General features: G+C 46.3%; 1 protein-coding gene across 1 annotated transcript in view; it reads right to left on the minus strand.

The window, feature by feature from the left end:
- atrnl1b (attractin-like 1b) overlaps positions 1 to 27,130 on the minus strand; it is a 1,095,064-nt gene that overhangs the window by 648,868 nt on the left and 419,066 nt on the right. Inside the window, exon 21 of the mRNA XM_038774130.1 lies at positions 5,588 to 5,640. Coding sequence (XP_038630058.1) covers positions 5,588 to 5,640 — 53 coding nt within the window. The remainder of the gene's footprint in view (positions 1 to 5,587; positions 5,641 to 27,130) is intronic.

A 27,130-nucleotide genomic window follows, 5' to 3' on the forward strand; every position in this document is an offset into this window, starting at 1 on the left:
CTCCTGCACACAATGCACAAAAACTGACCCATCTATAGTACTCGAACTATAGTATTTCCAGTCAATATTTGGAAAGTTAAAGTCCCCCATAACAACTACCCTGTTACTCTCGCTCCTGTCAAGAATCATCTTTGCAATCCTTTCCTCTACATCTCTGGAACTATTCGGAGGTCTATAGACAACTCCCAACAGGGTGACCTCTCCTCTACTGTTCCTAACCTCGGCCCATACTGCCTCAGTAGACGAGTCCTCAAGCGTCCTTTCCACCGCCGTAATACTTTCCTTGATTAACAATGCCACACCCCCCCCTCTTTTACCATCTTCTCTGTTCTTACAGAACCATCTAAATCCTGGAACCTGCAACAACCATTCCTGTCCCTGCTCTACCCATGTCTCCGAAATCGCCACAACATCGAGATCCCAGGTACCAACCCATGCTGCAAGCTCACCCACCTTATTCCGGATGCTCCTGGCGTTGAAGTAGACACACTTCAAACCAGCGTCCTGCTTGTCGGTGCCCTCTTTCGAACTTTTAACCCTATCCCTGACCTCACTACTCTCAACATCCTGTACACTGGGACTACAATTTAGATTCCCATCCCCCTGCTGAATTAGTTTAAACCACCCCGAAGAGCACTAGCAAATCTCCCCCCCAGGATATTGGTACCCCTCTGGTTCAGGTGAAGACCATCCTGTTTGTAGAGGTCCCACCTACCCCAGAATGAGCCCCAATTATCCAGGAAACCAAAACCCTCCCTCCTGCACCATCCCTGTAGCCACGTGTTCAACTCCTCTCTCTCCTTATTTCTCACTCCGCTAGCACGTGGCACGGGTAACAACCCAGAGATAACAACTCTGTTTGTTCTAGCTCTCAGCTTCCACCCTAGCTCCCTGAATTTCTGTCTCAAATCCCCATCTCTCTTCCTACCTATGCCGTTGGTACCTATGTGGACCACGACTTGGGGCTGCTTCCCCTCCCCCTTAAGGATCCCAAAAACACGATCAGAGACATCACGAACCCTGGCACCTGGGAGGCAACACACCAACCGTGAGTCTCTTTCGTTCCCACAGAACCTCCTGTCTGTTCCTCTAACTATTAGTATATTAATTAATAGTCCCGGTTGTAACCAATTAGTGTGCGGCATATACCTCAGCGCTTCCCCCGGCGGCATCCTGCCTTTAGCCCTCTTTATCTCTACTTTTCAAAAATGGCGCTTCACCCAGTTATGATTCTGAGCGCCTCATATAGAACACAGAACATAGAACAGTACAGCATAGAACAGGCCCTTCGGCCCTTGATGTTGTGCCGAGCAATGATCACCCTACTCAAGTCAACGTATCCACCCTATACCAGTAACCCAACAGCCCCCCCCCATTAACCTTATAAAAAAAATAAAAAATAAAAATTTAAAAAAAACTTTAAAAAAAAAATTTTTTTTTTTTAATGACTTGATCTTGGTGGGCCGCATAAAGACCTTTGGCGGGCCGCGGGCCGTAGTTTGCCCACCCCTGATCTACACCATCTATCTTATAACCTAATATTTAGAATTAACAGGAGGTAACCATGAATTTAACATGGGATAAAGATGAATTAACAGGCAAACTGTGGCCAGATACACCATTAACTACTTATTAAATGACATACACAAACGAGGCAGATCCCACAGATTTCTCTGCAATAAACCCAGGCCGACAACAATCACTAAGTCAGAAAATCCTTTATCAAAAGCTGTCTGAAAGTTCATTCATATCATCCAAATACATATACACTGCATCCATACACATCCAAATACACTACATCTCCTTTATTATCCCTACTCCCTCGTAAGACTCTCAAAAGATTCCAAAAGCTTTGTCAACCCTGATTTTTTTTCACAAAACCATGTTGACTCTGCCCAAGCTCACCTTTATTTTCTAATTCTCCAGTTCTCTCATCCTTTAGAACAGATTCCAGCATTTTCCTAACTATTGATGTCAGGGTAACGGGCTTGCCATTCCCTGTTTTCCCTCTCCCTCCTTTCTTAAATAGCAGGGTTACATTTGCTATGTTCCAATCTTCAGACACCATTCCAGAATCTGTCAAAGTTTGATGACCATCAATGCATCCACTGTCTCTACAGCCAGCTCTTTCAGCACTCTGGGCTGAAGACCATCAGGTCCACGGGATTTAGCAAAGTTCATCCTATTAATTTCTCCAGCACCACTTTTTCACTCATACTAATTTCAATCCAACTACTTCCTCGGGTTTCCCAATTTTTTCAGCAGAGATTTAATGCATCTTCTTCCATGATAGATACAAAGCATTTGTTTAGTTTCTCTGTCATTTCCTCATTATACATTGTAAATTCTCAATTCTCTTCGTGTAATGGACCTTGCCTTTATAAACCTATGGAGGCTTTCATTGTCTGTTATTATATTGCGTGCCAGTTTTCGTTCATGTACCATTTTCTTTTTATTAATTTCTTAGTTCTCCTTTGTGAATTTTAAAATGCACGTAGTCCTCGGGCTCACGACATTTTTTGGTTACTTATGTGCCTCTTCTTTTGATCAAATAGAATCCATAACTTATCTTGTTATCCATGGCTAGATCACATTTCCTGCTGGCCTTTTGTGTCTTAAAGCCATGCAAATTTGTTTCAAACCATGTATGATTATTTAAATGCCAGCCACGGCTTGTCTACCATCATACCTTTTTAATCTAACTCCGACACCTTGTCCCTCGCTTCAGATTGAACTACATCACTTTCGAACTTCATGTAAAAATCCATCATATATGGCCACTCTTCCCTAAGGGCTCCTTGACAACAAGATTTCTAATTAACCCCTTCTCACTGCAAAATATTAGATCTAAAATAGCCCATTCTCTGGTTGGTTCCACAACATATTTTTCAAGAAAACAATTGTGTTCACATTCCAGGAATTTGTCCTCCTCAGCATTAGTGATAATTAGGTTTACCCAATCTATATGTAGATTGAAGTCCCTCTTCATTACTGTCTTACCCTTGATACATAAGCCTCAAATTTTCCAATTTATACTGTGCCCCACATGAGCACTCTTATTTGGCAGCCTACAAACATCTCTTATCAAAGTTGCTCCGACTTGTTCTTTCATAGCTCCACCAAAACTGATTATACATCTTGATCTTCCAATCTAAAATCCTTTCTCAGTAATGCACTGATCCCATCCTTCAATAACAGTGCAACCCCAACTCCTTTACCTTTTTGCTTATCCTTCCAAAATGCCCAATACCCTTGAACTTTCAGTTCCCAGCCTTGGTCACCCTGCAGTCACTTCTCTGTAAGGGCAATTAGATCATACCGGTTTGATCGTACCATTATGCACCACTGTCTCTAGCATGCACCCCAACATTTCTGCATCATTTTATATGAAATAATTTAAACTAGCCCTCTATTTCGTAATACTGGGAGAGTGGCTTTGTTTTCAGAAATGAAAGCTGATGCAAAGATTTTATTTAGATTACCTGAAATGTATTTATCTTTGCAGTTAACAGGCCCTGAACAATTCTCCATTCAATCAATAATTTCACTGTAAAATCCCTACTCAGCCAAGGAGCACTCAATTATGTTGAGTATTCCTTTTGTCTCAAGATATACATGACCCTCCTGTCCTTTACTAAAGATTCAAAGCAATCAATTTTTCCCCTTAGTAGAACTTGTCAATACTCAACAATCGGCGGGATTCTCTCAGCCCGGTGCTGGGCCAGAGAATCCCCGCGATCAGCACGAATCGCGCCACGCCACCCTGACACCGGCATGTCCTGCGGAGAATCGGCACCATTGGTGCCGGCGTGGTTGGCACGGCGCCGGTCGGGTGCCGCTCTACACAGCCGGACCCCCAATTCTCAGCCCGGGATGGGCCGAGCGGCCGTCGTAAAAACGCTGAGCCCGCTGCCGTCATCCACACCTGCTCCCAGCCGGCAGGACCTCGGCGTGGAAGGGTCGGGGGGGGTGGTCTGTGAGGGGGAGAGGGGTCCGACCCCGGGGGGGAGCCTCCGATGTGGCCTCGCCCGCGATCGGGGCCCACCGATTGGCGGGCCGGCCTCTCTGGCCGGGGGCCTCATTTCTTCCGCGCCAGCCTGCGCCATGTTGCATCGGGGTTGGCGCATTGAGGGAAGCCACTGCGCAAGTGCACGTTGGTGCCGGCGCCACTGCGCAAGTGCATGTTGGTGCCGGCGCCATTGCGCATGCGTGAATCCTGCGCCGCCCAGTTTGTGCCGGGATCAGCAGCTGGAGCGGAGTGAACCGCTCCAGTGCTGTGCTGGCTCCTTTTGCGAGCCAGAATTAGTCGTTGGGTCGGCCCGTTCATGCCACCGTGTACGACGGCGTGGACACTCTGCCGTGGGATTTGAGAATCCCGCCCAATTTCCGCCAATGTACCGTACCACATTTTTCCTTATAGGTGAATATTTTGCCTTGCTGAAATTGGGTACAAACTTTAAATTGTCAAGTAAGTCGCCTCTGAAACTGAAATCTGACAGTGCAATGATGATTGTTGCACCAGATGTTCCTTCACATAGAAATGATTTGAAGTTCATCTATATCTCCAAGTACTAAACAAATTGCAAATACCATCTAACATGTGAAAAGAGGAAATCGTCATTAACAGTTCCAACAAACAATTGTCTACAGCCAGATCATTGAGTGGAACTAAAGTTAAAATTCCATCACATCAACAGTACACTCATTCACAGATTTCAAGAACAGAAGAACAATTTTAAAATATTGCCAGAAGTTTATTTACATCTGCCTTGAATGTCAGCTTAAAGTGGTATGAGACAATGGGTTGGTTTCTCTGCCCCGCCGCACAACTTTTCTGCCCCGACCTACCGGCGGGATTCTCCATTACGCTGGCCGAAGGGGTTTCCCATTGTGGGGCAGTCCACGCCGTCGGGAAACCCCCCGGGCGCCAACAAAACGGAGAATCCCGCCGGCGGAGAATCCAGCCCAATATATTTCTGTGCGAATTCTACCCTTTATATAGTAAAATCATACCCTTATCAGAATTCCTCTTTAAAAAAACATGTTTTTATAGTGTCACTATGGAAACCCTCGAGATGTCTCCCTCACAGTTAGGCAACTCCAGTAGCACTAATTAGGGAGATATGTTTCCTGGAGTTGATGCTTGAAAAACAACAGGAACTGCAGCTGTATATTTGACTCGGAAACCATATTGTAGCTAGTTGAAAGCTTTTCAATCCTAGCTTGTAGCACAATTTCCTGGTATCAACTGGCTCCAGAACTTTCCACAGATGGATTGGAGGTCATAACCTTGCAGTGAAGACACTCTGCGACAGTTCCAATAATTGATGTACTGGAAAGGTCTTGGAGAGAGATGGGTCCTCCCAGAAGTTCAATATAGTGGCCTTACAGTTGACATTTTAAAGAAAACCTCAAGGAAAATTCAGATGAGTATAATTTCTTTAAGTAAAATGAGAGGAGTATGTTGAACAAAAAAAGTATTCACCCTACAGTTGTTTTTTCCTTAATAATGAATAATGGGTACTTATTTTGTCAGAAACCTGTATTTTACCCCAAAAAACCTGAAAGACAAAAATAAAATACTCACAGTAGCAGGTTCCTTTGAGTGGATTGCCAAGGTAACGGTTATCTGATTCACACCTATATATAAAAAATATCTTCAGAAAACCATACTGCAGACTATATCAATGCTCAACATTTGATGTGCACACATAGTTAGATAAGCATTTTATACATACAAAGTACTGAGCTGATCTTAAATTGTTCCATTCCATACTTAACTATTAAGAATTCAATAGGGCTGTACTGACATACATTTGAGACTTTATTTTAAATTAACAATTTTGAATTTTAATGGTACACAGTACATAAAATCAGGAATACTAGAATAGGCTTTGGGATAAAACAGCATAAGCTGTGATTAAAATTTATAAACACTCTTTGGAAATTTAAATTGTGTCATGGAGCGACAAGCTGAACAATTCTATGCCACTGCTTATGAAAAGGAATAGCTGAAAGCTGGAAACCACACACCAGCAAGTCCAACCTCCATTTCAGTAAAGCTAAAAACCGATTGAAGCAAAGTGTGCTGCGAGCATGGAGCCTCTCTGTCAGGCACACATACAATGAGTGCGCTACCCACAGTTTTCTAAGCATTAAAATGAATGATGTCACAATATGCACAGTAAGTAGATGAGACTCCCTGTCAATAGTATGCATTCAAAAGTTAATTCCTCTAGATTCTATAATATGAAATGAGTATGGGCTAATTCATGTATTTTGTCTAGTTTGGGAAATGACAGGTTATGCTTCATTATTTTAACTAAATTAAGGAAATCAGATATATAAGAAAATAAACTGTGGTGAATTTGTACAAATGGATTTTTATTTCCTAAATTTAGAGTACCAATTAATTTTTCAAAATAAGAGGCAATTTAGTGTGGCCAATCTACCTACTCTGCACTTCTTTGGGTTGTGGGGACGAAACTCACGCAAACACGGGGAGAATGTGCAAACTTCACACGCACAGTGACCCAGAGCCGGGATCGAACCTGGGACCTCGGCACTGTGAGGCAGCAGTGCTAACGACTTCGTCACCGTCCTGCCCTGATGACATGGATTTTTAGAAAGTTGTAAAAATTATTACAAAAATGAAGACATTTAGTGTATGCATGCTTCATCTATAGAGAGATAGCTCGTAAATATTAAATAGTAGTGGTAGACTGATGGTTCTTTCATTTGCGGGAAGTGAATAGTGACATGTCCCAAGAATTTCTGCCACAATTTACTCCCTTAATTTACAAAAGATTTGGAGGCAGAGGCACAATATGAACAACATCATGCATGCTCCAAAATGCTCTCCCTAAACCACACCAACCTCTCTCATTTTAAGAATCTTAAAGCTCTCCTTATATAATTTCTCATAAAACCATAGAAATATTTGGCCTGTTGTGTCCTTGTTTGCTGACAAATAACCATCTATCTGATCTCGATTTCCACTTTCTTGGTCCATAGCCTTGTAGGTTAAAAACAAATTACTGCGGATTTGCTGGAATATAAAACAAAACAGAAAATGCTGGAAAATCTCAGCAGGTCTGGCAGCATCTGTAGGGAGAGAAAAGAGCTAACGTTTCGAGTCCAGATGTCCTTTTGTCTTGTAGGTTGCTGCACTTCAAGTGCATTCGCAAGACCATTTTAATGAGAGTTTCGGTCTCCACCACACTTTCAGGCAGTGATATAGAGATCTCCACCACCGTCAATGAAAATATTTCCTCTTGAAACCTCTCTAAGCCTTCTATCTTTTACCCTAAATCTTTACCCCCTAATTATGAATTCCTCAACCACGGGGAATAAGGCTGATCTTTCTATCCACTCTTCCTAGTCCCCCTCACAATTTTATACATTTCAATTTGCTTCCCCCTCAACCTCCACTCTTCCAAAAAAAACAACCTCAGCCTATCCAATCTTTCCTGATAACTAAAATTCCCGACTCCAGAAAGTATCCTTATAAATATCATCTGTAAGTTGTTTTGTGCAATCATATTTTCAATAGTGCTGTGACGTGAATAACTCGCTCCCAGCTGTGGTTTTCTACAGTTGTAGCATATCTTCCCAGCTCTTCTATTCTATGCCTCGGCTAATACAGGCAAGTATTCTGTATGCCTTCCTGACCGCCTTATCAACTTTCAGCCACCTTCAGGATCTGTGGGCATCCAGTACAAGGTCCCTGTGTTCTTCTAACATCAGTAGCCGACCAGTTACTATGCATTTGCTTGCCTTCCCCAAATGTACTGACTAACACTTCTCCAGACTGAACTCCATTTGCCACAGTTTAACTCACCTGCCTAATCCATTGGTACCTTCCTGCAGCCTGCTGCTTTCCTCTTCATTATCAACCAAATAATCAATTTGTATCTTGTCTTCTTCATCACGCCTCCTATGTTCAAGTCCAAATCATTGATATGGCCACAATAAGCAAGGGGCCGAGAACTGAGCCCTGCAGAATCCTACTGTATACAGCCTTCCACTACAGCCTTCTGCCATGAGGTACCGTACCAAAAACCTTGTTGAAATCCAAACCCTCACTGACCCACCATGTTACAGCCTCAAAATAATTAAATGTTAGCCAGAGTCAATGGCTAATTAAATGTTAGCCAGAGTCAATGCCTTGGTCCATAGTCTTGTAGGTTAAAAGCAAAAGGGATGCCCCATTTTGACGGCAGCCCGGGGGTTTCCCGACGGCGTGGATCCGCCGCACAATGGGAAACCCAATTGATCAGCCGGCGAAATGGAGCATCTCGTCGGCATGCTGAACCAGAAATCTGGCGCGGCGGGACGGAGAATCCAGCCCAATATTCTTTTAACACGTCAGTGCTGCCCAGCTTTGATTAATCCTGGTCTTTCAAAGTGAAGATTTACCCTGCCCCTCAAATTATCTTCCAATGATTTTCCACCACCAAGTATAGGTCAACTGGCCTGCAAAATTACTCAGTCAACCTTTTCTCCCTTTTAAACAATAGCGCATTATGAGCTGTACTCTAGGAGCCATGCCTGTAGCCAAAGAGGTTTGGAAAATGATGGCCAGAGCCACCGCATTTCATCACTTTCTTCCCTCTACAGCCTAGGATACATTTTGTCTACTTCCAAAGCTGTTAAACCCCTTAATACTTTCTCTCTCACCACATTTCATCTGGGTGGGGGACTTCAATGTCCATCGCCAAGAGTTGTTCGGTAGTACCACCACAGCCCGAGTTGGCCAGGTTTTAAAGGACATAGCTGCTACACTGGGACTGCAGTAGATGGTGAGGGAACCAACAAGAGGGGAAAACGTACTTGACCTCATCCTCACGAACCTGCCTGCTGCAGATGCATCTGTCCATGACAGTATTGGTAAAAGTGACCACCACACAGTCCTTGTGGAGATAAAGTTCCATCTTCACATTGAGGATACCCTCTATTGTGTTATGTGGCACTACACTGTGCTAAATGGGATAGACTTAAAACAGATCGAGCAACTTAAGACTGGGCATCCATGAGGCGCCGTGGATCATCCGCAGTAACAGAATTGTACTCAACCACGATCTGAAACCTCATGGCCCGGCATATCCCCCACTCTACCATTACCACCAAGCCAGGGGATTAACCCTGATTCAATGAAGAGTGCAGGAGAGCATGCCAGGAGCAACACAAGGCTTACCAAAACATGAGGTGTGGCAAACAACATAAGCAGCAAGTTAAAGGCAGAGCTAAGCGATTCCACAACAAACACATCAGATCTAAGTTCTGCAGTCCTGCCACATCCAGCCATGGACAATTAAATAACTTACTGGAGGAGGAGGCTCCACAAATATCCCAATCCTCAATGATGGAGGAGGCCAGCACATCTGTGCAAAAGACAAGACTGGGGCATTTGCACCAATCTACAGCCAGAAATACCGAGTGGATGCTGATTCTCGGTCTCCTACCAAGGTCTCCAGCATCACAGATGTCAGTTTTCAGCCAAAATGATTCACTCCACTCAAGAAACAGCTGAGGGCACTGGGTACTGCAAATATCCAGTGACAATATCCAGCAAATATTGCAGACAATATATGTTTTAATTTGTTCATGGGATGTGGCTGTCGCTGGCTGGGTCAGCATTTATTGACCATCCTCCAGGGCACGTAAGAGTCAACCACATCGCTGTGGATCTGGAGTCACATATCGGCCAGACCAGGCAAGGACAGATTTCCTTCCCTAAAGGACATTCGTGAACCAGATCGATTTTTACGACAATCGACAACAGTTTCATGGTCATCATTATACTTTTAGGGCTTGATTCTCCACCCTCATTGCGCTCTCGCGCAAGCGTAATGAGGCCGGTGAATAGCTGGTGAATAGCGGGAGAGGTCAAAAATAAGATACACGTCGGGCCCAAACAGTTTGCGATGCAACTGGCCCGCTCCCATAGGCAAAATCGAGATATTGCCGTAGCGTCGCAAGAAACCAAATATCACCACTTAAGCTCCATTTCCATACAATTAACAAGAGTGCTGATGGGGGGAGGGGGGGCAACGGGGGTCTACGGCTCGCAGCATCACCATGGCAAACCCTGGATCGTGTGTACCTGTTCTGAGGGCAACCCCTGTCCTTGCCCGTCTCTCCTAACGACCGCCCATAAACCCCAGCGACTACTGAGGCCTCGGGCTGCGCGGCTGAAAGTTATTGCGAATAGGGAATTTGCAATCATAGTTCAGTGAACACTTAACCCTGCCAAGTGGATTCCATGGCATGCCATGTAGCATCTGGGAGTCATTGTCTAGCATCCCAATCACACCTCGATGCCTGGACTGTGCTTGAACACTGCAGGAGGCAATACCACACACGCAAGATCTGAACACCCAAGGGATGGGACAAGGCTGTGGGTTGTGTCGAAGGGCGAGTGAGTGTCAAGGGAAGGGGGGCGTGGAGAGATGGGCAAAGGTCCAAGGGTCAATCCACATTGCGGAAGGAAATGACAGAGGCATCATAATGGTCTTGCAAAAAGGTGTTTAATGTGTTGTACAAACCCCATTCCCGGGTGCTGCCCCCACCACGCCAACCTCCACCCCCTCCCCCAGTGCCCTCAGTGATTCTCGATCTGCTTTGCCCTCCTAGCTCTGCCACCAAATAGCTCCCCAGGATGCACATCTGAGGTGGAGGCTACTTGCTGCTTACTTGTTCAGTGGCCCTCGAAGCCCCTGGCGGGCATCCACCGGGGGCTCTGGGGACGGAGGGCTCGGCTCACTTGTCAGCGACACATAGAACATAGAACATAGAACAGTACAGCACAGAACAGGCCCTTCGGCCCTCAATGTTGTGCCGAGCCATGATCACCCTACTCAAACCCACGTATCCACCCTATACCCGTAACCCAACAACCCCCCCCTTAACCTTACTTTTATTAGGACACTACGGGCAATTTAGCATGGCCAATCCACCTAACCCGCACATCTTTTGGACTGTGGGAGGAAACCGGAGCACCCGGAGGAAACCCACGCACACAGGGGGAGGACGTGCAGACTCCACACAGACAGTGACCCAGCCGGGAATCGAACCTGGGACCCTGGAGCTGTGAAGCATTTATGCTAACCACCATGCTACCCTGCTGCCCCATGGACAGCCGTGTTGCCCTGTCCCGTGTTCTGACTGCGAGATGCGACCTCGTCAGAGGGCTGGAACTCGGGGTAGCTGGTGGCCACCATCCACAATCCATAGGACAGGTCTGGCTTGGAATCCACCTCTCCTTCCTCCCGATCGGTCCGCATAAGGCCCTGGGGTTCACCTTGGGATGGAGGGACAGGTAATTCGAGCCCCAGCTTCCCCTGCATCATCTGGCTCTGCCAGCCCTGGTGGTTCCCAAAGGCCTGCACCACACTGTCGATGCCATCGGTGATGCTCCTCAGTGACTTTGACATACTCTGCAGCCCCTCAGCCATGCCAAACTGCGACTGGGACAAGCTCCGCAGCCTCTCGGCCATTCCCAAATGAGAGCGGGACATATCCCGCAGAACCTCATCAAGGTTGGCCTGGCATTGGGTCACATCCAGCAATTCGGAATTCTGTCAAGACTATCAGCATTGACCGTCATCGATTGCACAAGCCTTGGAACACCTTCACTAATGGTGCCGAAATCATGCACCAGGCTCTACACTGCGGTCGCCACCCTAGCAGTGTTGGCCTCAGTGCAAGGCATTGCCAGTGACATCTCCTGCACCCGTAGACTCTGGGTCTTCTAGAAGCAGCTATGGATCTGCTGGAGTGTCACTGACATCTCCCTCTGAATGTTCCAGGCACTCCCTAATGTCTCCATCAGTTCCGAGATGACCTCTTCCAAACGCTCAGCATCAGGCTGGGACCCAGCTGGGTCCTGGGATGCAGCAGATTTCTGACAGCTATCTGTCCTGGGAGTTCCTGCCTCCACCTGATATACATCATTAGTGGTGTGGTGCTCACCAGATTGTGCTCCTGAAGCCCGACCACTAACATTTCACACCGAGGTGCATGTGTCTGGGCTGGTGGAGGGTGGGGATAACAGCTGTGCCGCGACTGTCATCGCATCCTCGGAGCTCTCCTCCAAGGGGTTCTCCTCAGAGTCAGGAGAGGGGGCCACCCGGGATGGGCCGGCATCGTCGGCTGGATGACCTGTGGGAGAATAGATATGTGGTCAGTGGGAGGGATGGGTCAGTCAGTTAGGCAATGTGGCCAAGTCACGTTTGACAGGATTCCGGGTGAAGCCTGGTGGTTCCTCACCTGGTGCTTCCGCCAGCCTCCTCGTGGGTGACCACCATGTCCTCTGCCATACCGGACACCTCCAGAGCCCACTCCTCAAAGGTGAGTGTTCTTATATCTGGGACCCCTCCCGATGATTATGGGAGAGCTTTTCCTGAGGAGACACGCAGTTGTGGGAGGCAGGGTGTGAAGGAGGGGTTGGGATGGGGGCGGTGTGCTGAGGGGGTGGATGTTCCCTTGGCATGGGGGGGCATTGGTGTCTACTCACTCGTGCTACCCGGTGTAGGTTGTTGATCTTTTTCCAGCACTTATGACTCCTGGTCATACTCCTTGAGCTGACAGGTGCCATCACCTCATCCCAGGCAGCACTAACTGCCTTGTGACTAACTCTGCAGGACCCTCGGGGGAACAGGACCTCCCTCCTGCCCTCCACGGCGTATAGCAGCCTCCCCAGGTCAGCATCTCCAAATCTTGGGGCAGGTCTGTTGGGGTGTTATTGCCAGGCCATGCGCCGGGAAACTCATGGCAATTCCCTCTCGCTACCACACTTAGACATTTTTCCAGCGAACTACACCCTTAATTCCAGATTTCTATTGAATTCAAATTTTACCATCTGCCTTGGTGGGTTTCGAACCCTGGTCCCCAGAGCATTATTACCCTGGGTCTCCAGATTACTAGTCCAGTGACAATACCACTACACCACCGCCTCCCCATATTCCGGCAATGGTACTGAAGACTTGTGCTCGAGAGCTTGCCACATCCCTAACCAAGCTATTCCAGTACAGCTACAACACTAGCCTCTGCACAGCAATGTGGATAATTGCCCATTTGAGTTCTGTACACAAGAAACAGGGCAAATCCAACCAGCCAATTGCCGCCCTATCAGTCTATTCTGCATCATCAACAAAGTAATGGAAGGCCTCAAGAACAGTGTTATCAAGCAGCACTTATTCGGCAATAACCTGCTCACGGACGCTCAGTTTGGGTTCCGCCGGGTTAATCAGCTCCTGACCTCATTCCTGCCTTGTTCATACATGAACAAAAGAGTTGAATGCCAGAGGTGAGGTGAGGGTGACTGCCCTTGACATCAAGTCAGCATTTGACCGAGTATGGCATCAAGGAGCCCCAGCAAAACTGGAGTCAATGGAAATCAGAGGGACGACTCAACGCTGGTTGGAGTCATACCTGGCACAAAGAAAGATGGTTGTAGTTGTTGGACATCAATCAACCCAGCGTCATGACATTTACTGCAGGAGTTCCTCAAGGTATTGTCCTCGACCCAACCATCTTCAGCTGCTTCATCAATGGCCTCCCTTCCATCATAAGGTCAGAAGAGGGGATGTCCACAAGCGGGAGTTTTTGTTCCCAGAACAATAGTTTAAAAGTAATAATATTTCAAAGCAGAGCAGTCTCGCCTGAAAACAAGGAAAAGGCTGAAACAACCCAGTTGAAGCAACCATTTAAATATATTCAGCCAGAGTCTGAAAGAGTTCTCACAAGGGCCAGAATCTGTTTTGTAATGTGAGTATCACTTTAGGCCTTGCTTGTTAAGCTGGATTAAGAGCTGCATTTTTATTTTCTTGGTGTTTAATGGGATTAAGGAGTAGTGTTAAGATGTAAGAGTTCTTTTCGGGTTTTAACTTAAAACCAGTTTATTTTTTACATAGAATTTACAGTGCAGAAGGAGGCCATTCGGCCCATCGAGTCTGCACCGGCTCCTGAAAAGAGCACCCTACCCAAGGTTAACACCTCCACCCTATCCCCATAACCCAGTAACCCCACCCAACACTAAGGGCAATTTTGGACACTAAGGGCAATTTATCATGGCCAATCCACCTAACCTGCACATCTTTGGACTGTTGGAGGAAACCAGAGCACCCAGAGGAAACCCACGCACACACGGGGAGGATGTGCAGACTCCGCACAGACAGTGACCCAAGCCAGAATCGAACCTGGGACCCTGGAGCTGTGAAGCGATTGTGTTATCCACAATGCTACCGTGCTGTGATTCATAATAAAGTTTTGTTTCAAAAATAACCAAGCCTTATTCCTTTGTGCAATCACTCCTGGAGCGAATCATTCTTTCCGCACAGTCTTACATAGTAAAATAAATATTGGGGTTTCAGTCCAATATCCTAGCTACTGTTAGGATCTGGTCTGGGATCGTAATACTGAGCACACCTCAGTTATGCGCCTTCAACTTCATCCAATGATCTATGTTATTCTAGGGCCTCTCTTCAAGGTAAGTGGATAGGATTTGGCTGGTTGGGAGGGTTGTACCAGGTTGGGTTGCTTCAGGTTAGATTGGGTCAGGAAGGGCAGACATCAGGGGGACTGGGATGAGCCTTCTGATTCGCCAGGGGAGGGGTGTGAAGGGGGAAATACCATGAGTCCTGGGTGAGGGGGGAGGTGATTAGTCAAGGCTCAGATCGAACATATACCACTGGAAGAACCATTTGTAACTAGCAATTTAAATTGCTTTGTTTGATGGTTCCTCAGGCAGCACCATTGTGCAGGGGAAGTTAACCCTTCTGGATAATTGTCGCATCACCCTTACTTGGGAATTTCCAAGAGAGATTGCCAAATCCGTGCTGGGGAGCCAGGAAGTTAAAGTATTTTCAGAAGACTGCTCAATGGTAGCTCGTGAACAATCAAATGGCTTTCGTTTTAGGTCCTCTTGTCTCGGGGTTACATTTTTAAAAACATTTAGAGTACCCAATTCATTTTTTCCGATTAAGGGGCAATTTAGCATGGCCAATCCACCTACCCTGCACATCTTTGGGTTTTTGGGGGCCAAACCAAAGCAAACACAGGGAGAATGTGCAAACTCCACACGTACAGTAAGAGCCGGGTATCGAACCTGGGACCTCGGCGTCGCGAGTCACCAGTGCTAACCACTGTGCCACCGTGCTGCCCGTCTCGGGGGTTACATAATGGGACAAGGAGTCTTCTCATTAAGGAATATCCCTTGTCCCCTATTCTTCTTCACATCCCCCTGAAAACGTTAAATACATGTCCCCTAATCCTTGTACCATCAGCTGATGGGAACAGCCTTTCTTTACCGATACTTCCTTAAATGTACCCCTTTATCAGATCTGCACTTAATTTCCTTTGCTCCAAGAATAACAAATTCAGTTTCTTCAAACTACCCTTGGACTATATTTCCTCAACCTTGGAACCATTCTGGCAAATCTCCTCTGCACCCTCTAAAGAATCTTCACATTATTCTAAAAATGAGGTGACCAGAATTGGGTGGCATACTCTAGTTGTAGCCTGGCTTGAGTTCGTAAAGGTGCAGCATAATTTCCCTGCTTTTGTACTCAATAGCTCCATTTATGAAGCCCAAGATCCCATGTGCATTGCTAATGACTTTCTATGTTCTGCCACTTTCAAATATCCATGCACATAAATCCTAACCCGCCACCCCACACCCCACCAGGTCCCTCTGTTCTAACACAGTCTTTCGAACAATATAGTCCATAATCATTAAGTCTACATTGCCTTTCCCCTTCTGTTACTGTGCCAAAATACCCAATTAAAAATTAAAATCCTCTGAAGCAATTAAAATTCTGGATCAAATAATGCTTCAAACTGAAACAGAGGGAGACAGGAAAAGCAAACAGGATTTTAGTGAATATTGCAAGGCAAATAACCTTTGAAACTAATAAGACTATACTTGGGTTATGTACAGCATCAGTATGCCAGCAGTTGTAATATAGTGCCCAATTTTGGGCCTGACATCTGGTGTTGAATATTGATGGTCTGGAGTGAGTGCAAGGGAGGCAACAAAAAAAATACTTAAAATTAGTTATGAGAGTAGGCTCATGGTTTTACACTTTAAAGAAACAAAAGCTTCGGGAGACATGGCAAAGTATTCTAAAATAGTTGTCCAATATGTTAGTCATTAGCCAAATGGGGTTAATTGCATTCCAAATACATAAATAAATATAAGGAATAGGCACATTGCTCGACATATGATCCCAATGTTCATGTTCATACAGTACAGGCTGATGTACGTTTTTAAAAATAAATTTAGAGCGCCCAATTATTTTTTTTCAATTAAGGGGCAATTTAGTGTGGCCAATCCACCTAACCTGCACATCTTTATGTTGCGGGGGTCAAACCCACGCAGACACGGGAAGAATGTGCAAACTCCACACGGACAGTGACCCGGAGCCGGGATCAAACCCGGGTCCTCAGCGCAGTTGGCAACAGTGCTAACCACTCTGCCCTTTGCTGATGTACTTTAATCTGTTCATAGATTTGTGACAGAATGGCAATACAAAAAGTTTCTGATCATAGCCTGTACTTCACTTACTTTGTTACTGTTTATTGGGTATCTGCTAAAGTGGTATGCAATGCTAATGAAAACACTGGCATTCTGGCAATGTTGTATAAAGAGGGGAACTATTGGCCGGGATTCTCGGAAATCCCGGCCAAGTGTTGATGCCAAATATTGACGCCGGCGTCAAAGCTGGCGCAAGCGACGCCGGCATCAATGGGCCTCCAGGCCCAGTCACTCTCTCCTTCCTCGGGGGCTAGCACGGCGCCGGAGTGCTGTGCACTGCTTTGTCGCCATAAGCCGGCCCAACACGGCTGCCGTGGGTCCACGTGTGCACGCCACGGCCAGCGCAGATCCAAGCATCGTGCCACGGCCGTCTCCACGTCGGCCCTCCGGGCATGATGGCAGAGCCCGACAGGTGTCCAGCGCAGAGGATCATAGGCTCCCCCTGGAATGAGCGCGCCCGATCACGGGCCTGACCACCGTGGAGGCCCCCCGGAGTCGGCTCCCCCACCGAACCCCTACCAGGACGGCCCCCACAGCCAGAACGCCGAGGTCCAGTCGGTTAGGACCATACACGAACGATGCCGGTGGGACTCGGCAGGCAGTCGGCCCGTCGAGCGTGGAGAATAGCTGCGGGGGTTGCTTTAAACGATCGGCACCACGGCGACTGCGCCGTGGCAGGATGCGCCCTCCCCCCCCCCCCAGGTGATTCGCTAACCCGCTGTTGCTTTGGAGAGTCCTGCCCATTCGCTGTGGGCAGCACATCTTGAACATCTGAGAAAATAGAGAAGTGCCTAAAGCAACACATTTTGGGGAATGGATGTGGAGGGTTAGTTCCATCAAAGCATTTTAGGAAACCCACATGGATCCCAATAGATGGCCTTTGGAGTTAGAGGAATCCCCTCAGGTTTCACCTGAAATGTAACTTTTTTGCATCCTTCTGGTTAGCATTCCAAGCATTTAGAGAGGGTACTGCACAAAATTGAATCATCTAAATCATCTATGCAAAGCCTAAGCACTTAAGGCCCCAGTGGTCCTTTCCACACCCATTGTTTGTTACAATTATATGACAAATTTCAGGCAGTGATAACGTAGTCGAGAAATTTGTCTAAACATGAAGTTTGAGAATGCATGGTTTCCCCATATTGATGCAGCTGATGGGGGCCGAAGCCTTTCCGCGACTGCCGGAGCTGGAGGGGGCATACAGAGTGCAGGCGAGGCAGGGGCGGCCGGGCGGACCCCCCGCACGATGGTGATTAGGTTCCACAGGTTCGTGGACAAGGAGCGGGTGCTGCATTGGGCAAAGAGCACCAGGAGCAGCGTGCGGAACAACAGTGTCCTCCGCATTTACCAGGACCTAAGCCAGGAGGTGGCTCGGCGGCGAGCAGCCTTTAAGAATGTCAAGGAGGTGCTGTTCAAGAAGCACGTGAAGTTTGGTCTGCTGTTCCCGGCTCGTTCATGGGTCACGCACCAGGGTCAACACCACTATTTCTCCGAGCCTGAAGAAGCGATGGACTTTGCGAGGTATCAGGGGCTGGTCCCGAAAAGATGCCCCACGGACGCGAATTAGGGCCCGAGGACTACCGTGGGAAGGTACGCCGAATGGGCCTGGACTGCTGTTCAACGGTTTGCTGGGTCAAAGGTGCCAAGCGGAACATTTGGGACTCTTTCCTTTGTTCATGGACATTGGTTTGGGTTTTTTTTTTTTTGTTTTTTCTCTTATGTTTTTGTTTTTTCCTCTTTTTTCTGTTTTTTCCTTTTTGGGCGGATTTGTACTTTTTGTGCGGCCCGCGGAGGACACTGGCGCCGGCACGGTTACGAAGAGGGGCCGGTCAGCAAGGGGGGCCAAGGACGTGGGTTGGGGGGTTTTTTTTGGGGGTTGTTTTTTGTTTTGTTGATGTCCATGCAAAATAAGAAAGTTAAGGATCCCAGAGGATCATTTCAGTAACTCCTCTAATATTTTTAGGAGCAAAGACAATGGTTGCATTTTCTTTTGCAAATTAAGGACATTGTTAAAGTCAGCCACAGATTTCATTTTATCTGATTTCTTCCCAAAATGAGTAAATCAATCGAAGGGTCAAGCCTGTAGCACATAAATAAATAAAGTAAAGCAGTAAGTCAAACAAGATGGCTTTAAAAAAAAGTGTTACCAGCCAAAACAATTTATCCTGAACTAACACATTTACGTATTTTCTATTGGAAATAATACATAGAATAAGAGGCTGAATAAACATTTGAACTTATGCTTAATTTTTAAAAATCATTAATTTCTGAAGGATCACCATTTTGACTTACTAATAATGTCACTATAAGTCCATGAATATGAAACTGAAGTAGTTCATTATTTTCCAACTCTGTTCTGTAAAGAAGCTCAGCATAAAATTCAAAAATGATTGCTGCTTCAAGTCCAAGGCTTCAGATTAAATACTCGTCTTTCTATTGCAAATCCTTATCATAATTTGTGTCTCAACGAGTTATTTAAAGTACAAAAGTGATCTTTAATTCAAAGTAAACAGTATGCTAAAACTGTGAAGGAAATGGCCCTGTTATCGCATTAAACATAGAAAGGTAAATATCAATAAAGAAAATGTAATATTAAAATTTTTAACCAAGTTTGATATTAAAAATTAATAGAGCAGTTTTCGTGCTATGAAACAGATTGTTGGATCTAAAATCAGCTCAGGAACAGGATCGCCATGAACGCAAAATTGTGAAGCAGGTGGACAATATCCCAAAGGTATTTTAAAAACAAGACAGCAAAGTTTAGGAATGATAAGAAGGGCATTGCAAATAATGAGGAATAATGCAACCAAATTTAAAAGAATGCCAATTTTTGGCGGAACTCTTGTCAGTATCTGGTTTACCCAATTCAATATAGTAAACAGAAAAAGCTTTGTTGATCAAGACAACCAGAATTCAGGATTTATGCTGAATGTCAAAGAATGAATTTGTGAAAGTCGCAGTAGAAAGATTGAATTTTGAGGACGAATCAAACTATTGCATAGTTTATTGTTAAAAAAGGAAAATATACCGGTTATGCATTCAAAGGGTGATTGTATGCAAATCAGCAGGGACATTGTGATTGTAACTTGCATTGATTGCATCCCATTTGGAGCACCATGTGCAGTACCGTTCACAATTAATAACTTATCCAAAACCTGCATGCAGCTCCTGGCTATAAACCTGCATGCACCTCCTGGCTATAAACCTGCATGCACCTCCTGGCTATAAACCTGCATGCAGCTCCTGGCTATAAACCTGCATGCACCTCCTGGCTATAAACTTGCATGCACCTCCTGGCTATAAACCTGCATGCACCTCCTAGCTATAAACCTGCATGCACCTCCTGGCTATAAACCTGCATGCACCTCCTGGCTATAAACCTGCATGCACCTCCTAGCTATAAACCTGCATGCACCTCCTGGCTATAAACCTGCATGCACCTCCTGGCTATAAACCTGCATGCACCTCCTGGCTATAAACCTGCATGCAGCTCCTGGCTATAAACCTGCATGCACCTCCTGGCTATAAACCTGCATGCACCTCCTGGCTATAAACCTGCATGCACCTCCTAGCTATAAACCTGCATGCACCTCCTGGCTATAAACCTGCATGCACCTCCTGGCTATAAACCTGCATGCACCTCCTAGCTATAAACCTGCATGCACCTCCTGGCTATACACCTGCATGCACCTCCTGGCTATAAACCTGCATGCACCTCCTGGCTATAAACCTGCATGCACCTCCTGGCTATAAACCTGCATGCACCTCCTAGCTATAAACCTGCATGCACCTCCTGGCTATAAACCTGCATGCACCTCCTGGCTATAAACCTGCATGCACCTCCTGGCTATAAACCTGCATGCACCTCCTGGCTATAAACCTGCATGCACCTCCTGGCTATAAACCTGCATGCACCTCCTAGCAAATTGTTTTGCCCATGTTTGTCACTCATGTAACATTTTGCATCATTATTTTTAAACCTGAATTTGTTTACTGCCTGTGTACCACACTGTAATTTCTCTGGGAACAATGGTCATTAAACATTTCTTCATTCCTTTATGCATTATGTTTAATAATTTTGCTGTTGTATAGTATTCCACATTTTTCAAGACACATCCAACTTAAATTTTTACTATTTATTTATTAATCAGCCTTGCCAGACAAGCCCTAGCACTAGCCCTAGCCCTACTGGTACTGTCGCCAAGAGGTTTACAGGTGGATCACTAGAGAGCGCTTGCAATAACCATAGTACCAATGAGCTGCCCTGCAGAACAAAGAATGGATGATGACAACTTTAAGCTGAAGAAGTGATTCATATATGTTTGCTCTCAATAAAAACTGAGTTAATATATACATTTATATACATTTCAGAAAATATTTCCAGATGATAGTGTTTTAGTTTTTTTATCTAGTTTTAGTATTTCTCTAAGGATCCCCAAAAGGCATTCTCTGTCCAGTTATCAAATGGAAATAAGCATAAAGTTTCCCTCTTCTCTTGGAATATTGGGCTGTGGCTGCAGCACAAAAGCATCAAAAGCCCTCCAGGATATCAATCAACTGGAAATTCACCATTTGTGACCCATACAGCAGGTGTCAACAGCTACTTCAACTCTCAGGGATGGTATAGCCAAATACATCTTGGCCAGTATTTTTATCGAGGATACTTGGATAGTGTTCAGGAGTGGAAAGCATGACTAATTCCCTAGCTGTGCACAATGGTGACAACTGTCATTTCTTCAATTCCACCGACATGCACGGCAGCACAGTGGTTAGCACTGATGCTTCACACGCCAGGGACCCAGGTTCAATTTCCGGCTTGTGTCAGTGAGCCAAGCCGGGAATCGAACCCGGGTCCCTGGCGCTGGGAAGCAACAGTGCTAACCACTGTGCTGCTGTGCCGTTCAAATCTCCAAATGGTCACTCAATTAGGTATCAAAACCTCATTCAATGCCATTAATTTTCATCAATTAATTTTTTGTTTTTTGAAAGATGATTGAGTCAGGATTTGTTATCAGCTGCTGAAGGGAAATAAATGGTGAAACACCTCTCTTTCTGGTGAGAGGAGAGGAAATATTGTTAGTAATTGAGAAAATCAATGCAATCATGAGGAAGGATATTGGCTCAGAAAATCATAAGATGGAATCTATGTAGAAAGAGGTAAGAAACACCATGGGGCAGAAAACCTTGTTGGGGTTGTCAATAGGCCCCAGGCACTAATTGAGATATCAGGGAAAGTATTGAATATGAACAAGAAATCAGAGATACATACAATAAGGATACAACCGTAATTATGGGTGACTTTAATTTATACATAGGTTGGACAAACCAAACCAGCAATGGCATAGCAAAAGAGGAGTTCCTGCAGTGTGTAGGTGATGCTTCTTAGACCAATACTTTGAGGAACCAACCAAAGAACAGGCTATGCTAGAGTGGGTACTGTGCAATGAAAAATAATTATTTAATAATCTTTTTGTGTGGGGTCCCTCGAGGAAGAGTGGTCATAATGTGATACAATTCTTCATTAAGATGGAGTGTGAAATAGTTGAATCTGAACCTAGGATCCCGAATCTAAACAGAGGGAACTATGAATGCAAGGATAGATTGGGGAGGCTTATTAAAGATGTTGATGATGGATAGGCAATGGTTCATATTTAAAGAACCGTTGCAAGAATTACAACTATTCATTCCTGTCTGAACCCTGCCCAAACGACTATGGGCGGGATTCTCTAATAATGGGGTTATGTCCCCATGCCGGCGTGAAAAGCGGCGGCAACCACTCCGGGGTCAACGGTACCCGATAGTGAGGAATACTCCCCTTCCTAGGGGGCTAGGTTGGCGCCGGAGTGGTCCCCGCAGTTCCAGCCGGTGTGGAACGGCCAGCGCGAGTTCGCACATGCGCGCTAAGGCCGGCGTATTTCCGCGCATGCGCGAGGGTTCCCTTCGCCGCGCCGGCCCCCGGGGAATATGGCGAAGCCCTACAGGGGCCCGGCGCGGAGTAAAGTAGGCCCTCATGGAACCAGCCTGCTGCCGATTGGTAAGCCCCGATCGCGGGGCAGGCCTCCCCTCCAGGACGGCCCCTGCAGACTCACCTTCCAAGTCCCGACGTGTGGGACCTGAGTAACCCACGCCGGCGGGACTCAGCTAAACCCGTCGGCCACTCGGTTCATCAGGGACCGGAGAATCGCCGGCGGGGCAGCTATCAACAGCCCACGACCGGCGCGGCGGGAATCCCACAGGCACCCGAGAATCGGCGCCGGAGAATGGGGAAGCAGGCGGCGGGGACCGATTTTCGTGTCCCCCCTCCCCCGCTGGGGATTCTCTGACCCGCTGCCAGGTCAGTGAATCCCGGCCTATAACTTTTACAATTTCTTCATAAAAGATGGAGGAACAGAGTTACAGGACAGCAAATTAGTTTTCACAATAAGAAATAAAACATTTACTGAATATGAACAGTTGGATTATCATACAATAATCCTTTACTCCCCCCTTAGCTTAACCAATACATACAGATTTAAAGATTAACAAGGATTACAAAGTACATTTTAAGATACAATGGTCTCATTTAGCACACAAGATAACTGTGGTCAAATACACACTCTGCTCTGAACCCATGCTAGAATCTGTGTTTTTTTTCCTCAGAATTTCCACAGATGATTGGCACATGAGACTTTCTGTCTGAATTCCCTGGTTATCTGGACTTTAACTTGTACGTTAGGAAGCCTGCCTCTTTGCAGCTTACATCCTATCCAGTCTTTCTTCTGACAGAGTTGAGAGTTGTTCAGTTCCCAAGGTCCAGTCTGTCTCAAACTCCACTCCCAAAAACACGCTTTAAAATCTTCTCTAATAATAATGTTTTCCCTTGACAGTTTGCATTCCAAAAACCAGTCCAGGTTTTGCAAATATCAATTTCAAAACAAAGTTTCTGCTCCACTTTTAACAGGGATCCAGTGCAGGATTTCACGTCATTCCTCAGGAATTTCTTGGCCTTGCCTGCTGTGTCAACTGCTCACAATTGCTTCAACTTTTGATTCCCAGACTACATCAAAACGGCATCAAACATTTAATCTAATTGCATCCAAACGGCATCAAACATTTAATCTAACTCTGGTGTCTGCTGCCCCACTTTACATCTGGATGATACGATTGTCTCTTTAATCAGGACACTTTTTTAACTCTTCCTCAAATTCTTCTAAACAATACTTTGGTCTCTGTTCACTTAAATCCAGACTTCTTCGATATTCTTTCTGTATAAATTCCCTGGCTATCTGGGCTGTAACTTGTACGTTAGGAAGCCTGCCTCTTTGCAGCTTCCATCCTATCCTTTCTTCTGACAGAGTTGAGAGACGTTCAGTCCCCAAGGTCCAGTCTGCCTCCAACTGCTCTCAAATTACCTAAACTAAAACTTAAATGCTTATTACTTTGCAAAGACAACCTGAGCAACAGCCACATACTTATGCCTTTTATTTATTTTTCACACTGTAGTCCTCTCTAAGGACAATAGAAACACAGTTGGAACTTAATCAACCCCCAAACATACAGACACCTTTGCCCAGCATGAATCTAAATACAGGTGTTACCCCTCAAGGCACAGAAACATTAGATTAAACACACCTAAAACTATACCTTTATTTCAATTGTTTACCAATACAAATATAAATCCCCTAAAACAATCTTTGTCTTCCTAACAAAGGGCACAAAAAATGATCAAGAGGGGGAAGCAGAGTACAAGAATACAATTGCCAGTAACATGGAAACTGACTGTAAGAGTTTCCACAAATATGTGAAGAGAAAAAAGATTAATAAAGACAAATGTAGATTCCTTACAGTTGGAAATTATAATGGGGAACAAAAAATGGCAGAAGAATTGAACACACACTTTGGCTCTGTCTTCACAAAAGAGGGCACAAATAAATTGCCAGAAATGTTTGGGAACCAAGGGTCTAGTTAGAGGGCTGAATTGAAGGAAATCAGTATTAGTAAGATAGTGATGCTGGGGAAGATAATGGGGCTGAAGGCTGACAAACCACCAGAGCCTGATAATCTACATCCCAGAGTATTAAAGGAAGTGGGCCTGGAAATATTGGATGCATTGGTGGGGTGAAATTCTCCCCTACCCGGCAGGGTGGGAGGTCCCGGCGTAGCGTAATGGCGCCAACCACTCCGCCGTCGTGCCTCCCCAAAGGTGCGGAATTCTCCGCACCTTTAGGGGCCAAGCCCTCACATTGAGGGGCTAGGCCCGCACCGAAGCGGTTGGCACCACACCGACTGGCGCCAAAACCGGCAACAACGGCCTTTGACGCCCGCCGCCCGGGGCTGGCCGAAAGGCCTTCGCCGGTTCGCGCATGCGCCGGTGCGTCAGCTGCCGCTGACGTCACCACCGCCGCATGCGTGCTGAGGGATTCTCTTCCGCCTCCGCCATGGTGGAGGCCGTGGCGGCGGCGGAAGAAAAAGAGTGCCCCCACGGCACTGGCCCGCCCGCCGATCGGTGGGCCCCGATCGCGGGCCTGGACACCTTGGGGTCACCCCCCGGGGTCCGATCGACCTGTGCCCCCCCCCCCCCCCCCCCAGGACCCCGGGGGCCCGCTCGCGCCGCCGATCCTGCCGGCACAGAGGTGGTTCAAACTACGGCGGCGGGAGAGGCCTCTCAGCGGTGGGACTTCGGCCCATCCGGGCCGGAGAATAACGGCAGCACAGAAACCCGTAGCCTCCCGCCGGCCCCCGCCATTCTCCGAGGCGGGCGGCGGGATTGGTGGCACGCCGACTTTTTGCGGGTGGGAGAACTCTGGACATGGCGGGGGCGGGATTTTCGGCGGCCCCGGGCGATTCTCCGACCCTACTGGGGGTCGGACAATTTTGCCCGTGCTCATCTTCCAAAATTCTATAGACTCTGGAGGAGTTCCGACAGATTGGAGGGTGATAAATGTAACCCCACAATTTAAAAAAAGAAAGGGGGGGGGGAAGAGAAAAAAAGGGAGAATTACAGACCAGTTAGCTTGACATCAGTAGTATGGATGATGATAGTGTCTATTAAAAAAGACATGATAACAGAAAATTTGGAAAGCATCAACGGGATTGGACAAAGCCAGCATGGGTTTGTGAAAGGCAAATCATGCTTAACAAATCTACTGGAGGTTTTGAGGATGTAACTAGTGGAAAAGATAAGGGAGAATGAGTGGATGTGATGTATTTCGACTTTCAGAAGGTGTTTGATAAGGTCACTTCTAAGAGGTCAGTGGACAAAATTAAAGCACATGGGATAAGGCCTGGTTGACAGACAGGAAACAGAGTGGGAATAAATTGGTCTTTTTCAAAATGGCAGGCAGTGACTAGTGGGGTACCACAGAGATCAGTGCTTGGGCCCTAGCTATTCATGATATATGTATATAACCTGGATGAGGAAACCAAATGCAACATTACCAAGTTGGCTCATGACACAAAACTGGGCGGAATTGTGAGTTGTGAGAATGGTGTAAGGAGGCTTTAAGGTGATTTAGACAAGTTGAGTGAGTGGGCAAGCACATGGCAGATGCAAAACAATGTCATAATTCAAAGGGTAGTGAACCTGTGGAATTCTCTACCAGAGAGGGCAAATCTCTGAATGTATTCAAGAAACAGATAGATACTTTTAATGGCATTGAGGGTACGGGGAGAAAGTGGGAATATGGCATTGAGAGCAAGGATCAGCCATAATCATATTGAATGGCAGAGAGGCTCGAGGGGCTGAAAGGCTGCTAGTGTCTATGTCTACTGAACAATGATATTTTCCACAAGTTCTACCATGCACCATATAATAGTTGGTGCATTAATAAATAATTGCTTCGCAGTAACTCATTCATAAAATTTCAGATTTCAAAATCTGATTTTAAAAACTGTGTAAATATTTACTGTTGCAATTCAAGAACACTGAAAACCCTTAATTCTGAACCTTCCTATTGCAACAGAGAAAAATCATATTTTAAAAATAGCAAAATGGCTGCCATTGTACTTATTTGTAACAATTGTTGATTGTGCCACTCCAGCTATAGCCAGTTTAAAGAACACTTAACTAATATATCTTTATCAATCACAGAAATATTAATAACCTTACCCACCAGCACTATCATATGGCGCCACCATGGAGATAAGGGGCTGGATTCTCCGATTTTGAGGCTATGTCCGGAGGATGCATGGCGTTTACATGGGAAAAATCAGCGAGGCCCCAGCACTGATTCTCCGACTGGTGGGGGGCTAGCAGCCACGCCACGTAAAACGCCTTCCCAATATCAACGCCTGGAGAATTGCTGGGACGGTGGTCGCGCATACGCACGGCAGCGACCTGCAGCAGTCGCGCCGTACAACATGGCGCCGGATATGCACGCACCTGACCTGCCAGATAGTGCCTCCCTGGACACACCCTCGCGACAATCCACCAGTCCCCGCAGCCCTCGACGAAGCCCCCTCTGCCAGCAGCATGGATCCCTCCCGACTGTGGCGGCACTAGACACAGTCCGTAGCCACCATGCCAGGTTCCTGGCCGCTGAGACCACATGTTCCCCCACGGTCAGGAACTCAGCCCATCGGGGGCACAACATCGGGGGAGTGTCTTCAGGTAAC

The sequence above is a fragment of the Scyliorhinus canicula genome, chromosome 16 (genome assembly GCF_902713615.1).
Source record: "Scyliorhinus canicula chromosome 16, sScyCan1.1, whole genome shotgun sequence".
Classification (NCBI taxonomy): Eukaryota; Metazoa; Chordata; class Chondrichthyes; order Carcharhiniformes; family Scyliorhinidae; genus Scyliorhinus; species Scyliorhinus canicula.